At 38.7% G+C, this 15,892-nt stretch overlaps 1 protein-coding gene across 6 annotated transcripts in view; it reads left to right on the forward strand.

Moving 5' to 3' along the window:
* Positions 1–15,423, forward strand: part of ADK (adenosine kinase) — a 292,330-nt gene extending 276,907 nt beyond the window's left edge. For 4 of the 6 annotated variants that reach the window (XM_040564497.1, XM_040564500.1, XM_040564498.1 and 1 more), the window contains one exon: positions 11,822–12,996. In XM_040564497.1, coding sequence (XP_040420431.1) covers positions 11,822–11,946 — 125 coding nt within the window. In that variant the 3' untranslated portion in view covers positions 11,947–12,996. Of the gene's footprint in view, positions 1–11,821; positions 12,997–14,712 lie in introns of those variants that run through there. The other 2 variants (XM_040564502.1, XM_040564503.1) reach the window with 1 other exon arrangement.
* The last annotated feature ends 469 nt before the right edge of the window (positions 15,424–15,892 follow it).

Here is a 15,892-nt window from a genome sequence, read left to right on the forward strand (position 1 = left end):
TTGTGATACCAGAAGCTACTTAATTCACTTACAATGGTCTTTAATTTGTATAAGGTTTTTGTATTTGTTTAAGATACCTTGGGAAGTTGCCATCATTTTTAATCACATTTGATAGAGAGAAATACAGTGGATAAAATATCACTGCTGTGAAGTACTGCCTTCTGATAACTCCAGAACCCTGAGAGGAAATTTTATTTGCCAGCTGGGAGTGAGAGGTACTTTTTTCTTTTTTTGTAATAGCAATTAGATATATACATATATGTTATTTGTTATGGCTTATTTCTGCTATAAAATTTATCTTCATGAGCAAAGAGAAGAGGGGATACTACTTTTTGCCTTTTCTTTGAAGTAAAGATAAATGTTTTAACAAAAATCAGCACTCTTTGTCTTCATTTATACAACATGGGTGGCTAATTGCTTCTGAGCAATCCTGTTATTACTGAGATCATGGCTGATGAGATATGGAGCTTTGAAATAAAAATACCTTGTTAATGTCATCCGCATTTTGACTGACAGCCCATTTTGCCCATCTTTAATACTCCTGTTTTATAAACAGCATACATGAGTATAATAGCTGAGCTGCAGATAGGGCATCAATCTTGGCTTGCTAGAGGAGAACTTGTCAACATGTTCATGACTTACCGCCCATGTGTTCTGGTGGAATCCTTAATTCTCTCAGATAAATATCACATCTAAAACTAGTCTGTTAGATGGTCACGTTATCTCTGTAACTGGTCTTCTACAAACTAGAAAATTACCAGATTATACTTTCCTGGCTGACTTTGCTCAGTCTCAGCTAGAGGCACATCGTTATTCTGATCAATATTGTAGCCAGTCACTAGTCATTTCAACATTGATACAGGCACAATTTAGAAGTTTACCACAGTTTGAATTGCAACTACTTGAACAAAACCATAAAAACTGGTATCACTCAGAAAAACACAGTGTATTCCAGTTTTCTGTTTAATTCCCTACTTAATTTATTTGCCAATCCCATTCAAAATTATTTCTTTGGAAGTAATATACTCTTCTGTGTTGGTATTACATGTAAAACTTGTACAAATGTTGTCCCAGTGTAATGTACTTTTTTTTTTAATTGCTACCATTATGTAGGTTTCTAACTGTTCATTTTAATAAGTTTATTGCATATTTATTTTTATCAAAACATAGTAACCTAAATATGGTAATTCTCATTTTCACCTATACAATATAAGGACAATCCAGAAAAATACATAGAATTACTGTAAAGCAAAATATTAGTATATTTGCTGTCTTTTTTTTTTTTTCAATAATATGTAGGAGAGAGCCCTTTGAAAGGACCATGGAGTGGAATTAAAAAGCCTCAGAAGCTTCTAAGTAGACTGAAGCAGGACCTGATCCTTCTAGCTGTCGTGTCTCTTTGCCTGTCAGTGACATCGGCAGTGCTAAGGGAGCCAGAGTGTGCAGCAAGAGGATTAGTATTTTGGGTCTTAAATGCCTAGTTTACCTCACCATAAAATCAGAGACATTCTGGATAGGCTTTGTGAGAAACAAGCATTGAATAGGCTGTGTACATTTTAAAAACAAGCCTACTGTGTTAAAAATAGATTTTCAAAACCAATTATAAAGTTCCAATTTTTGCTGTAATAGCTATGGGACAATTACAAATTGACTTAACGCCTCAAAGCAAATCATCACCGTTTAAAATATTTTGTCATGCCTACTACCCCTATCCTCATAACATTTCATTTTATGTTAGTGTCATGTGTTAGAAAATCATGTAATGATAAAGAAAATGTTCATGTGGAAGGTTAGAAATGACTTTAATGAGTTATTATTACCTTGCTCTCAGACTGTTGATAATATTTTTGTATTATTTTAATGTATTCTGAATAGAGACAGAGGCACTAGTCAGATTGGATCATCAAGAATATTCCCCTGGGAATCAGGGCTGGATGCCGTCCCCTAAGAAATGATGTGTCAGATTAAGCTGATGCTATATTCACAGGAAATACAACACACAATGAAATACAAAAATACACTGAAATGTTACCTATTTCATGTCTAATATGAATTGGTTTGGTGCTACAGAGACTGACACTGATCATAAAGGCACTTCTCAGGATGTGGTATTGGTTAGTGTGTATGCTCACTCACTCGCAAATTGCTCTATTATTTAATGAGATAGTAACTTCTCCCATAATTTCTTCACTTCCCCTGCATTGAAATGGGCTCATACTTGAGGTGGGAACATGGCAAGGTTGCAATAAAAAGGAAAGAAAATTAAAAAGCATGATCCCAATTGAAAGCAGCAGTAGTAGCAGTGCTTGTAGGTTTAACACCGATCTCCTATACCTAAGTGACATTACTGTTATTGGTGATCAGCATCAATCCAGGACCATAACAGATATTTAAAGAGGCAAAATATACTAAGTGATATTCTATAAACTAGGAGCAATAGGAATATAATGCTGTGCTAGGCTATTTTGGCCCACAAAACTCAAGCTATTCATAGGCTGTCTAGCTACCACGTAATTCCTACTGCATTGGCTGTTGCTTTTTGATTCTCTTTGCATATGGCTGGCTCAACTGTGTAGAAGTATACCTGCAAATAAAACCTTACTGTTGTATGGTTGCTCTGCAAACACAACTTCAAATTTCCTAGCTTTTGTGCATGTGAATCTCAACTGTGAAGTTACATTCATGTAGCCATTTTTGTACTTATGACAGAAGCATTATGCTCTCAAACAGCGTTAAAAATTGAACAGTGGTTATTACATACTATTCCATTTTGTTATGCTTAGGATTTCATTACCTCTATATGAAATTAGTGAGGTTCTCTTCCTCCTATCCCAAGCAGTAGGTGTAGGAATCTGCACCATTTAATGTCAATACTAAGAATCTGTTTTGAGGCTCAGAAATTGTCCTGAGATACTTACAAAAAAAAACAAGAACAAAAAAGTTTATTTCATTCTGCTGTCTCAAAAATGGCTAAGGAGAATTTTAATTTTTGAAGAACACTTCTATGAAACTTTCTAGGAGAAGTTTCTAGGGGAAAAAAAAAAAAGAGAGAGAGAGAGAAATATCAGCCAGGAAAGTAGGTGGGTTTTGTTGTTGTTGTTTTGTTTTGTTTTGTTTCCAGATAGAGACAGATGTTTCCAATGAAAATACCTGTGTTAAGATTTGGCATACACAGTGTCTTGATTATTCCTTGTAAGCTTGGAGGGTTTTATTTTATTTTGCTTTTGTTTTATCAAATCTTTTCCCCTGGTCCTGGCTGTTGGAGACAAGCCAAACACCACTAGATTCTGATCCAAAAAGGAATTTTCCCAAGGTTCATCCTGTGGACTTCAAAATGAAGACTAGAACCATCAGAAGTTACAATTTTGTTATACCAGTTTCTTCCATCATGTCTTTCTTGGAGCATATTGTAAATTGACATTATTCTGTTCCTGGACAATGAGATGCACTGGGGAGTTCTAATAGACGTGATATGTAACACAGATTATAAGTAGAGTCCACAGAGGATGAGTAATGTGGAAAGTGTCACCGTATAAAACACTTAAGCCTTTCCTCCAGTGTTGGGCTGTTCTTCCTTAAAGAATGGACAGCACTCAGTGAAGGCATAGGCCGAGAAGTTGAGGTCAAAAGGAAAACTCCCATCAGTCTCAGTGGGCTCCAAATCGGGACGTAAGTTTTCTCCATCCATTGCACAGCCTTCAGGACCAAAGTGCTGTAGAGCTACAGACACCATTTTGGCTTGCACAGAGACATCAAAGAAACAACAAATTTTCCTCAGAGAGAGTCTCCAATGGGCCCAAGCATCTATACAGGCCCTGGGAAGTATGATTACGCCTTACTCTACAAGCTGCAATGAGCTGGCCCAAAAGGTCCAGACAGTGGTAATCATATAAGCAATGCAATAAAAATATTCAGCTTTGAGTAATTGACTCCTAATGGAATAACAGGGATATAGTGGAGTTTTATTTCATTTTTTTATTGTTACATTTTTGCAGGAATCTTTTGTTAACTTTTCCACATGTAATGCTTTAAAGCATTAGGGGCTGAGCTCTTTTTTGCTTTGTGTATTCAACACCTCCTCTCTATTCCAGGAAATGGCTGCTAAAGTGATATGAAAACACTCCTTGCACTTACTCACAGTCTTCCACTAAATGCAAAGTTGCATTATTTGCATGTGTCCATAAATGACTGTATAAGCTCAGACTGAGGCAGATGCAGGCATGCACCCATCTGAATGATCCTTACAGGAATTCAGTGCATTCAGGAGGTGTTTGTAAATATAAAGAAAACAAGAGGGATAGAGGCAGCAATAACAATACTAGCTGCTTCTCCTGAAAACATGCTTGCTTTAGTATTCATGTTGGTGACTAGAAAATAAGAAGTTTGTGTAAGAAGGTGGTACACAGACAGTGAAGTGCATCCCACATTTAGCACATGACCGTTTTATAAATAGAGTAGATATAGACTTCTGAAACATTTTATTTATGATCTCATGGTTTTGTCATTCTCTGGAAGTAAAAATATTGACATTTAAAAGGCTGTTTGTTCCAGCTTTCTGATCTCCTGCAGTTTATTTTTATAACAACCTTATTGATGAGCCTCTTACTCAGCTCTCTAGGTTTAACTGAGTTGAGTCGATTTGTTACCACAGCTTCAAGTAGCTGTTACAGAACAAGAGAGACATCCTAATAAAGCTGTAAACGTGTTTACTCAAACATGGTATTGATTTTACTTGGAGAGGGAGAAGCTAGTGCTTAGCATGGTGTCAGGGAGGATGAATTTAACTGCAGTTTTTCATTGTCATCTGTCCTGGTTGTGAAACACTAAGTGAAGCCACAAGAGGATAATTAGAATTGCCAGAAATTTAGCCCCTAAAATCAGTTAACCACTTGGGATTTTTGTAGTTTAATTAGTTTTTATTAAAACTTTCCTCCAGTGGTGTAGTCAGGAAGGCTTTTCTAATGTTCTTTTCAGTGACAGTGAGATTTCAAGGTTGCCACTTGTTAGATATACATCTTAAATGACTGTGTTTCTGAAAGGGTTGGTAACCTTTCTTCTCTCACTTGTATTTAGCCTGGCACTACAGTTCGGTAGAAGCACAGAGCCATCTCATTTAAAAAGAGAGGAAAAGACACTTGTTTACTGTGTGCACTTGATTGTACCTATATACATTTGAAGTTAATAGCATAAATATGCATATGTAGAATAATTGTTACACTATATTGAGAGAGAAGGAACTTAGGCGTGTGAAGATTGAAAGAAGTATCATGTATTGGAAGATGCTTACATTTAATTTGTCTTATATACCGTAAGTCTAATGTGTCAGACCACAGTGCCAAAATACATGAAAACTGAAGCCAAATCCCACCCTTAATCAAAAATGTTTCCATTTAGAATAGCCAACATTCAGTTTGATAGCAATGGGCAGGGCCTCTGGCTTACCACAGTTCTTGGCTGTAATATCCACCATCTGCCACAAAATCAAAAAAAAAAAAAAAAGAAAAAAGAGAAACCTCAGCATGTTGACATACAGTCGTTCAGTGACTATATTGCCAAATCATCTGATGCCAACATCTTTTACAAAATCTAGGCTGGCTGGCTGGCTCTTGGCACCACCATTGCTAACCACCTGATTACAGCTGACCAGACTCAGGATACCACAACATTAACCCACTCCAACAGCACTAAAAGACATAATAAAAAATAAAAAACACCTCACTTGTATCAGCTACAAGACTTTAAATTACCAGAGTAATGTTTCTTGAAAACTGTATCTTCACACACTGCTGGCCTCAAAAGCTAGTGGGATCACTTAAAAATAGACCGCTCAGGCAACTGTGATAAATGCTGTACACAAACAAGAGTGTAAAAAGGTGCTTGCGGCTGTCCGCTGTGGTGGAATAATACCAGCTTAAAAAGGCAGTTCACAGATTACTGTGCAGAAACTTTAAATACAAGAAAGGGGAGACAGCTCAGTTGTCTGTGAACCATTTTGTGGCTGGGACAATTCTGCTGACAAATGGCCTGGCTAACACGGATTGTGTTAGGTGCTTCAGGGCTCACCTGGAAGAGGAGGATTATCTGGGAACATCACATAGCAAAAATGTTTTGAGGGGCTCTAACAACTTGTAATTGTTTATAATTAATGCATTTGATAGTTGCTTTTTTTCCTGATTTTCTCTCTTGCATTTATAAAAAATACATTAATATTTCCTTGGGCGTTTTTTGAAGATTGGAAGTGTGAGAGAGACTGCAGAAAGATGAGTAGTGGGTGAGCTGGGTGTCAGAGGCTATAAATGGATTTCTAGCCAACATTAGTAATTATAAGTCATTAAAATTAATTGTCAAGTGTACAGGTTGAAATGAAATATTTGACTTCAATATAAGCTGTTTTTAAGTGTTGTTAAACCATTACTGAGGCAGACCAGAACTGTTTCAAAATCACAGCTATTGGACTCCTACATTCCTCTCCAACTGCACTAGCGCTAGGCATTCATTCTAACTACCACTGATAATCTGGAAACAAAACTTTCAGAGAAATCACATTTCAGTGAAATTGCCTCCGAAATGTCTACTTTGCTGGCCACAAATAAATGAAATTGCTTCTCCATTAATGATTTTAAAGTGCTACTCAGCTCCTAAAAATAACAAAGTAAAGACAATGCCTTTTGTGTCAGTCAGAGGACTGTCTTCCTATGTCTTTTCAGAGTTGTATTGACATTTCGGAAGAGACTTGAGCTGGTTTCAGTGAGGCCTTGATTTGGGTGTGGATTTTGAGGCTCAAGCACCACTTCTGGCACTTGGCTTAAGGAACCGTTAATTTGTTGGTGAGCACAAAAGGGAAGAAAACAACTTGACTTTTTTGTCCCCCATTCTGTTTGTGGGCCTAACAATTGTAAACATTGTCTTTGAGTATATGTAATAAGGAAGAGGGAGATAAAAATTAACTCTCAATTATTTCAGGCATTCCTTTTAGAGCAGTGATTTCAGAGATGCTTTTCTCTACTGAGCAGAAAAGAAATGATTATGGGCCAAAAATAGCTATTGGTGTCTTATTCCCAGATGACAGAAGTGATTATGTGAATACATTTTCTTTTGGGGGTTTATAGCATGGTAAGGTTTATAGCAGCTTTTGAAGCAGTTTCTTTGCTTTCTAAGAAGTTGCTGAGTACATGGACTAGCTGGATACTGTTCCAAAGAAGTTCTTAGTAAGTATAGATAGAAGGTGGTTACTTGGCTGTCCATGATTGTGGAAGACAAAAGGCATCCCAGTCTACTCTGAACACCTACCAAGATGGCCAACTGGGTATCCTGCAACTGCCATTTCTCTTATTCCATAAACAATAAACATTTTGGATGTCAGGGCAAGAGGCAGATGAGTGGGAAATTCCTAAGTTTCGTTCTTTTCTTTGTGTTCTAGTGTGAAGAGTGCAGTATGTAATGCATGTAATACCATGCACAACCTCAGCAGTGTTGAAATGCTAGTGCAGAACAGCTGCAACTAGAAGATAGTGGGCAATAGTGCCTAAAAGTTGTTTTGGTAAAATATTTGAAATGAAGTTGTCTTGTATAGCCAAATACAGTACTACTTTTTGCACTCTATTCCAGTGATAGCCAGAAACTAGTTCAGGGCATGACATAGGTTAAAATAGTTGCTGATCTATTTTAGTATGTGTTGGGATAATCTAGTTCTGTGAGCCCAGACCGATGATACAAGATCAATCCTGCCCATTCTGCCTGTGAAACTGTAAGAGTGTGGAGTAAGTCCATGGCAATGTTCACTTCTCTTTCTGCATGGGCAATCATAGCACCTTAAAAAGATTACAGCCTTTAGCTGCTTTGTGTCTTCCCTCCACCATCCTGCTTGCTGGTAGAGCTGTTTGAGTATTCACCTATGCCGCTTCAGTTTAAATTAACCACATTAACAAAGACCTACTATTGACCAGTCCACTGTTAAAGCTAATCTGACTCATTTTGACAAGAGAGTCAGGTTACACAAACAGCAAAGAAGGATGGTGAAAAACAGATGGGGCAGTAACTTCCTCATCTGGAACCAGAAGATCTGAATCCATGCCTCCTTGAGAGTGTGACTCAGGGGGTTTGCATCACAGTACCTTATACACTGGAGGAGGCAAGCTTTAAACTGCATTCTGACCATGTTGCTTTTTACTGCATTAACTAAAAAGAACATTCTGCAGCTGAAGCAGCCAACCCAATAGAGCTCTTTGTTTCTCTGCTCAAACAGCAGTGCTTTCTGGTGTTCCCTTGGGGTCTCCTTTGCCAACTGCCTAATCTTAGAATGTGATGTAGTTCTGTGTTTGTGGCATGTGTGTTTGTATTGTCATTCAATGCGATATTGTGTCAGATACTGCTATTTCTATTTCATCTACGAAATACATACCTTTTAAGAGAAACTCAACAGACAAGAGAATGGTTTGAGGGCAAACTCTCCTCTACAGTTTCTACATATCTCATATATGACAGCTGCACTTAATGTCATTTCTTCACTGCTCTAAAATCACAGAGATCTCTCATTTCTATCTGCAATTAGAACAGGATTTTTTTTTCACTTGATTCTGCTTTCGCTTAGATCAGAATAAATAAGAAGTAGCTGCACTGAAGACAAAAAATATACTAGCTTGAGACTACTGTGAGCTTGGGAGGTGGTGACAGTCTCAGTCTATTTGCTGTTGAAAAGTAATTCATGTTTTATGGTCCTTTGCTCCTTGCTATTTCCTCATCTTCATATATATTCGATGCCTTGATCATAAACATAGAGGACAGTTGTTCTTTCTTGTATAAACCGCTCTCTGAACTCATGCTCAGCACAAAACCTAGCTGAGTGTTTGCCTTTGGAGGTCTGCCCAGTGCATCTTCTATACTCACTGAGTCAGAAACGGACTGTCTTAACAGCCTCATTTTGCATACGGTTACAACTTGCTCTGAAGTTTTAACCACCCAGAAGCACACTGACAAGCTCCTGCCTCCCAGGCAGTTTAAATGTAATGATTGACATTCTCTACGCATCCAGGAAAGTTTCCTCTAAGAATGGATGTTAATTTAATGGAGAGCAGACCATTTTCATCTCGTTATTCAGAAATGGCCTGATTTCTGCCAGGCATGCTGTTTGAATTTCTCAACTGTTACCCAGCTATTACAGCTGGACCATCCTGCCACAGTTGTGTTGTCTGTCATCCCCTGACTGCCATCAGTGATAGCACTCACAGCACAATTTCTTCCTCTTTCAGATTCTCATCTTTGTATACTGAAAACTCCTGTTTTCTCCACTTGTGTTTATGGACTTAACATTTGCTGGTGAAGCATTCATTTTTTCCCAACTAATGTCAGTCAATATCTGTGAAATTCCAGCTTGTATGTAGTTCAGGTTTCTCTAGAAAAGTATTGATGTCAGAAACATACAAATTTAAAACACCTGTTTTCTATGCTCCCCTCCATTCCAATGAAAAGCATTTGATTTATAGATTTAGTAGTTTCAAGTAAAGCCCCAGTTTAAAGAAAATCAGTTATCAACTTGGCTTTTTACCATCAGTCATGACTGAGAAGCCAAGAGAGAGCTTGGTAATCCATAAAAACAGGGTCTGATGCTCACCAGTATTATCCTTGGTTAATCTGTGACATTATTTTTCATGTACCTGGTTTTTAATCTTCAATGAACCAATATTATTGCACAGAATAAGATATTTTTGCCATCTTCTAAAACTATACTCTGTTTCACACTGAAGGAAATATTTTGAGAAGGAGCATGGATTGAATGAGAGCATCATAACTTAACGTGGGATCTTTTTTCCACTAGTAACCAAGCTGAACAGCAAAAGCATATTCGACTATCGAAAGAAAGCTAGCAAAACATTATCTTTGAATCAAAATTTGTGATATGTCAGAAATTGGTACCAATGAGCTACATAGTTTCAAGGCTAGATTTGTACTGTGAAGGCCCAAGACCTGTCAGAGCATGACATGGAAACTTGAAATGGTGGATGAAAGCTTTAGAACACTTTAAAAAAAAACATATTTCAGCTTACTGGAATTCAGATTTTCTTGGGTAAGTCTCACTTTCCGTCTGCGATTGGATGGGGAAGGGAGATACATCTGAAAGACATTAAAAACAGGATAAAAGTGAATAAAGTATTACCTCTAGAATGACAGAGGGGAGTTTTAAATTATAAGAAACTAAGTTTACTTTTCACATCTTGAAAACCTCTTCTAAATTTAAAAAACATATTTCACCTCTGCCATAAGTTCTGACGTGCTTTCGATGACAAAAGTTTCAGCCAAGATAAAATGTTTCAGAGATAAGAGACTCAATCCATAAAATTTCTGGTACCACTTGTACTTAACTTTTCCAAGTACCTATGAATAATCTCCTTTTTAGGAGTCCATTTACTTATATTAATTTAAAGATGTACTCTGGTTTTCAAAACACTCAGCTTCCAGTGATTTCTGGTTTTCTAAACCATGAATGCTAGAGGTTTTGTTAGTTAAAACAGTTAAGCAAGTGCCCTGACTGAGAGAGGTGCTTGGTTCTCTGTACGGTTTGCTGTTGGTGTGGGTATCTGAGCATGGGGATGGGTGCCCACTGTTTTGCAAGTCTTAGGTTAAATTTCCCATAGTCAAGGACAACAGATGTCATCTAACTTTCCTTATCAGGTAAAAAGTTCTCACTTTATCTTCTCTATGGAAGTCTGTAACTGTGAATATTGGTAACATTTGTTTGCTATGTGCCTTCCCCTCTTTTGAGAAAAGCCTGCACAGTGACAGTTGTGTGGGGCTGTGGCTATAGCCAGTAGGGACAGAAGGAGCTCTCTTCTGTAGGGAAAACTGCTGTGTTTTATTTAAATATATATTTGAGGCATTTGAGGTATTTGAGGAATCAGGATTCTCTCTGGAAAAGAGCAAGGATACTGGTAAATCCTTTTGAGGTCACTAGTAAACATCAGTCTTGGTAATCATTGATTTACTTGTTGAGAGCAGCTCTGAGAAGGACCTGGGGCTGCTGGTTGACAAGAAGCTCGTCATGAGACAGCAACATGTGCTCACAGCCCAGAAAGCCAGCCACATCCTGGGCTGCATCAAAAGCAGCGTGGCCAGCAGGACAAGGGAAGGGATTCTGCCCCTCTACTCTGCTCTCGTGAGGCCCCACCTAGAGGCCTGCATTTAGTCCTGGGGCCTCCAGCACAAGAAGAACATGGACATATTAGAACAAGTCCAGAGGAGGGCCACAAAGATGATCGGAGGACTGGAGCACCCCTCCTATAAGACAAGCTGAGAGAGCTGGGGTTGTTTAGCCTGGAGAAGAGAAGGCTCTGGGTAGACCTCGTTGCGGTCTTCCAGTGCCTAAAGGGGCCTACAGAAAAGCTGGGAGGGACTCCTTGTCAGGGGGTGTGGTGGTAGGGCAAGGAGTAATGGTTTTAAACTAAAAAAGGGTAGATTTAGAGTAGATGTTAGGAGGAAATTCTTTGCTATGAGGGTGGTGAGGCACAGGAACAGGTTGCCCAGAGAAGCTGTGGATGCCCCATCCCTGGAAGTGTTCAAGACCAGGCTGGATGGGGCTTTGGGCAGCCTGGTCTAGTGGGAGGTGTCCCTGCCCATGGCAGGGGGTTGGAACCAGATGGTTTTTAAGGTCCCTTCCAACCCAAACCATTCTGTGATTCTGCTTGAAGCTACCAACTGGAGACTTCAGGTGAAAATGACAGCAGCAGCACCCTAACTCAGCGAGTCACCTAAGCACTGTGACAAACTGATGCACTCAAAAGATAACCATTTTTCTTCCTTCTCTCTCTCTCTTCTGCTTTGTTCCTAGGCTTTCTCTCACAGCTTGTCTACGACCGGCCAGTGACCGAGTGCATCCGAGCTGGACATTACGCAGCCAGCGTAATTATCAAGCGCTCAGGTTGCACCTTCCCAGAGAAGCCAGACTTCCACTGATACTGGTGAATTGGAGGGATCAACAGTAACTCCCGTGTCACCGTGGGATCGCTGCCTAATTTTTCCTCCTTCCCTTCCCTCACCTTTCCAATTACCTGCATCAACGCTTCTGTACTTCTGTTCATTTTATTCTAAACAAAATATGTATTTCTATGGTGTGTTTCTTTCTGTACCACTACCATGTCTCACTAGTCTTAACTTTTGGAAACAGTGCTAAGTGAAGCTTTTTCTCCCATTCATCTGGAAAAAAATGTTCTCTTGACACAGATTAAAAGAAAGTCCCACGTAAATGACACTGCTGATTAACACCAGTAAAATATTTCTATTGAATTATCTAGTTTTATCTAGCTGTGACCAAATCCTACACAACATACTTGAAATCAACAAACCTGACTTTGTGTGTAACGTAATGTTGTAAACCAGGAATAGTTCTTTCTGTATAGTGGAGTCACAGTAGCGTTAAGACCAATTTTGACTATCCCAAGATTTTCCTTAACTGTTTGAGTATAGAAGATCTGGCCATCACATCCAGCCCAGCTTCCATGAAAGCGAATAGCTATTTTGTCAGTAATTTAAGGAACATGATCCAAAGCTGGTGCCATGCATTCAGTGTTCTTACACTGATGCCAGTAACTTTGGGTCTGGCACTAATGTGAGAGCAGGTCCTGGTCACCATACCGTAACTTCACGTTGGGCTGTCAGGCTAGCAGCTAGGTACGTTCAGTGATTTCAGGACAGAGGCATGAGCTGCTGATGAACATAAACATACAGCTAGATCCTATCTCCTCAATGTGAGCTTTCTGGAGGCTGTATTTAATTAAGGTACACTTAGTGAAAATGAGGTACAGAAATATTTATGCAGGATATATTGACAGGATACGCCAAATGGAATCTCTGAAACGCACATTTTTAAACTTTTAATTTACTTTGGATAATTAAGCAATATGGTGGATTTTGTTTGTATTTACATTATTCAAAGAGGTGATCTGATACTGCATTCGTTACTTTGCTATGTAATTTGATACCGATAAATAAAAAATTGTCGTACAGTAATTCCTGGTTTTATATTGTTATGTATCCGGCATTCCTCCAAGTATCGTACTGAATCAGAAGCAGGAAAAGGGCTCTTAACCCACAGTACATGTTAGATCTATGCATTTGATCCGTGACTTTCCGTGTCCAGGTGGATGTTCAAGAGTGAGCTCAGTGGTAAGGAAGGAAGGAAGGAACATCAGTGTTGTGTTTATATACCACAGGGAAGATGAAAAATTAATGGCTAGGGTTCATCAAAGAATGGTAAGTCCGCACAGTCAGGCTTCACATTTTACTGTAAAGCATAGAACAAGGGACACACAGAGATCTATTGTTGTTATTACACTGTTGGTGCACTGCATGGGGAGAAATCACGGCTGTGGTCCTGATTCCCTTCTTTCTTTGGCCCAGTACCTGGTTTGATGCATAGGAGAAGAGGCTTGGTCTTCTTAGAGACACCTGGTGGGATTCATGCAAGTATATCAATATGTATATGGGACCATGGAACCCCATCATCACAAGTGCAGATCGCTGCACTGTAAGTATGGACTGTTCTTCAAGGACTCGGGCTCACAGTTTCTAGGTGAAAAGCGTTGTGTGCACAGGCCTTGTCTATCTGTGGAGCTACTCATGAACAGCTTTGTGCAAACAAGACTTGGCTGGTTTTTCCACAGTACTACTCTCAAAGAACTTTGGGCTTTGCACTTCTCACATTCTATCATAGGAGAGAGAGAAAAATATACTGAAGTGAAAATGTAAGAGCAAACGAAGTTGAAAGAGACTACAGTACGTGGTCTTCAGCCTTTATGGGTTGATCAGAATAATGTTATTTTTTACATCTCACAGTTAATTTTTAATTCTTTAAGTTGATATATCCATGCAATATATTTTAATCAAGAAAAGCTGAGAGGCGGAGGAAGGTTATGTTGCAGTCTCTGCTTTTAATGTGCGGTCACATAGGCCACACCATACTTACTGCATGAATTTGGCTGTCAGTAAGGAAAGACCAATGATCTAGTGGTTAAATCTGCTGTTTCTTTGCTCTGTATCAGTGACACATTCCATTCCTTTTGTAAAAACTTTACCTATATCCTGGACAGATAATTATGTCTCATTTAAAGTAGAATTTAAATATGTAAATGCTCTCTGCTATAACAATGGAACTAAAAGACAACATAACTAGTAAAAAGGAAGGGAGTGTATGTAAAGGAAGGGAGTCGTAACATAGGGTTTTTTTTCTTTCTTTATCTAGGCCGTTTCTTGTTTTCAATTCAGGATGCAAGAGAGCCAAGTCAGAAGTTCTGTTCTGAGCTTTTCCACTGACATGCTTGGTGAGCTTGGGCTCCTGACATTTGGCTCCGAATGTCAGCTACAGAGCATAGTTTGAAGGCAGTGGGAGCAGCTGAGGAATAAACTACTACCCAATTCATGGAAGGGCATCAGAGTCTGACCTGCTGTATTTATTCATTATTTCTCCAATATCTGTCAATGGATATTCTTGAATGATATATGGATACTTAGAAATGTATTGCCAAATCATGCTAAATAACTTGAACCTGTGCTGTCAAATTGCCTGGTGATTTCATTGAGAATTCTTTTCAGAATCTATACCCCTCTCCTGCTTCTCACCGATGAAGGTTTTTTTGTGTATATAATAGATAACGTTGTCATCCTTAATCTTCTCTCTCACATCTATTTTTTCACTTTTGTCCTTTACCAACTTCTTCCACACAGGGGCACGTTAGAAAACTAGACTTCCTGAAAAACATATCATTGAAAGAATTGTCTGCAAGTGACACATCCCATTGTCTCTAATCCCAGATGGGAAAACTGAAGTGAGTCTGTCACTGAGCTTGAGCCATCATTCAGACCCAAAGTTCTGAGCTGGGATACTTCCAGAAAAAACAGTAATGGAAATCCACCTCCGCCAGCTGCTGGCCAAAACATGTTACCCTCACTCAGATAAAACTTCTATTTTGCTGGAAATAAGAGTGTGTCTCCTATGCATCATGCATTTTAGGGTTGATTTCATACCACATGAAGTGTATTGCAATGCTGCTGAAACCAACAGGCAAGGAAATCGGACAGTTGTTCACAAAGCCACATGCTAAAGAGCTGAAAAGAGTAAGATCTGGGAATCAGGAAATAAAGGTTATGTTTCCATTTCTGCAAGTGATTTACTTTGTTATTATGGGCAGATCGCTTCCCTCTCTGAATCTGTTTCACTCTGTAAAGATGATGTTAGGCTCAATAAGGTGGTAAACTCAAAAGATGAAGCTGGTAGGAATTCGAGTATAGAAGTATGAGCCACATCTCAGCCTGTACTCACTGCTGATCTTTTAGTTTTCCCTTTTGTATATGAACTAAGTTAAAACTATTTGTTTACCATTAAAATAGTGATAGCTGTTACTACTTGTTTGAGGGTTAAGACAAGGAAGGCAAAGATGAAAAAAGGAAAGGAAAAAAGCTTTACTGTAAAATGTGCTACATGAAAATGACAATAGAAATGCACAGTGTTTTAAGATGACAAGTCTGGGAACAATCTTTAATTTAAAGGGTCTTATCCACAGTTTTCATAAAGAAATGTTAATTAAAAGTGTGATGACATGTTTGGGATTTAAAGGAAATCATTCTGCGAAGGATTTATAGCAGTCACAGCTCCAGAGCATTAGGATTACAGATCCTTGTGCTGTTCCTTTTCAGTGATCATGTGATTGGCCTGTTGTTAAATATAGCTTCCATTTAGTGAATTGAGACAGGCATGGGAAAGGTAGGGATAGTTTCCCTCTAACCAGCGGGATTTCAGAGGTGTTGGAGATTATACATTTCATTAGTTTTTACATAAGATCAAAGGGACAGAGGAAGTCTTAATTTGGGTACCAACTGCTACTGCCTGAAAGTCTTACAGATTAAT

This window comes from Cygnus olor, chromosome 7, assembly GCF_009769625.2.
Source record: "Cygnus olor isolate bCygOlo1 chromosome 7, bCygOlo1.pri.v2, whole genome shotgun sequence".
In the NCBI taxonomy this organism is placed as follows: domain Eukaryota; kingdom Metazoa; phylum Chordata; class Aves; order Anseriformes; family Anatidae; genus Cygnus; species Cygnus olor.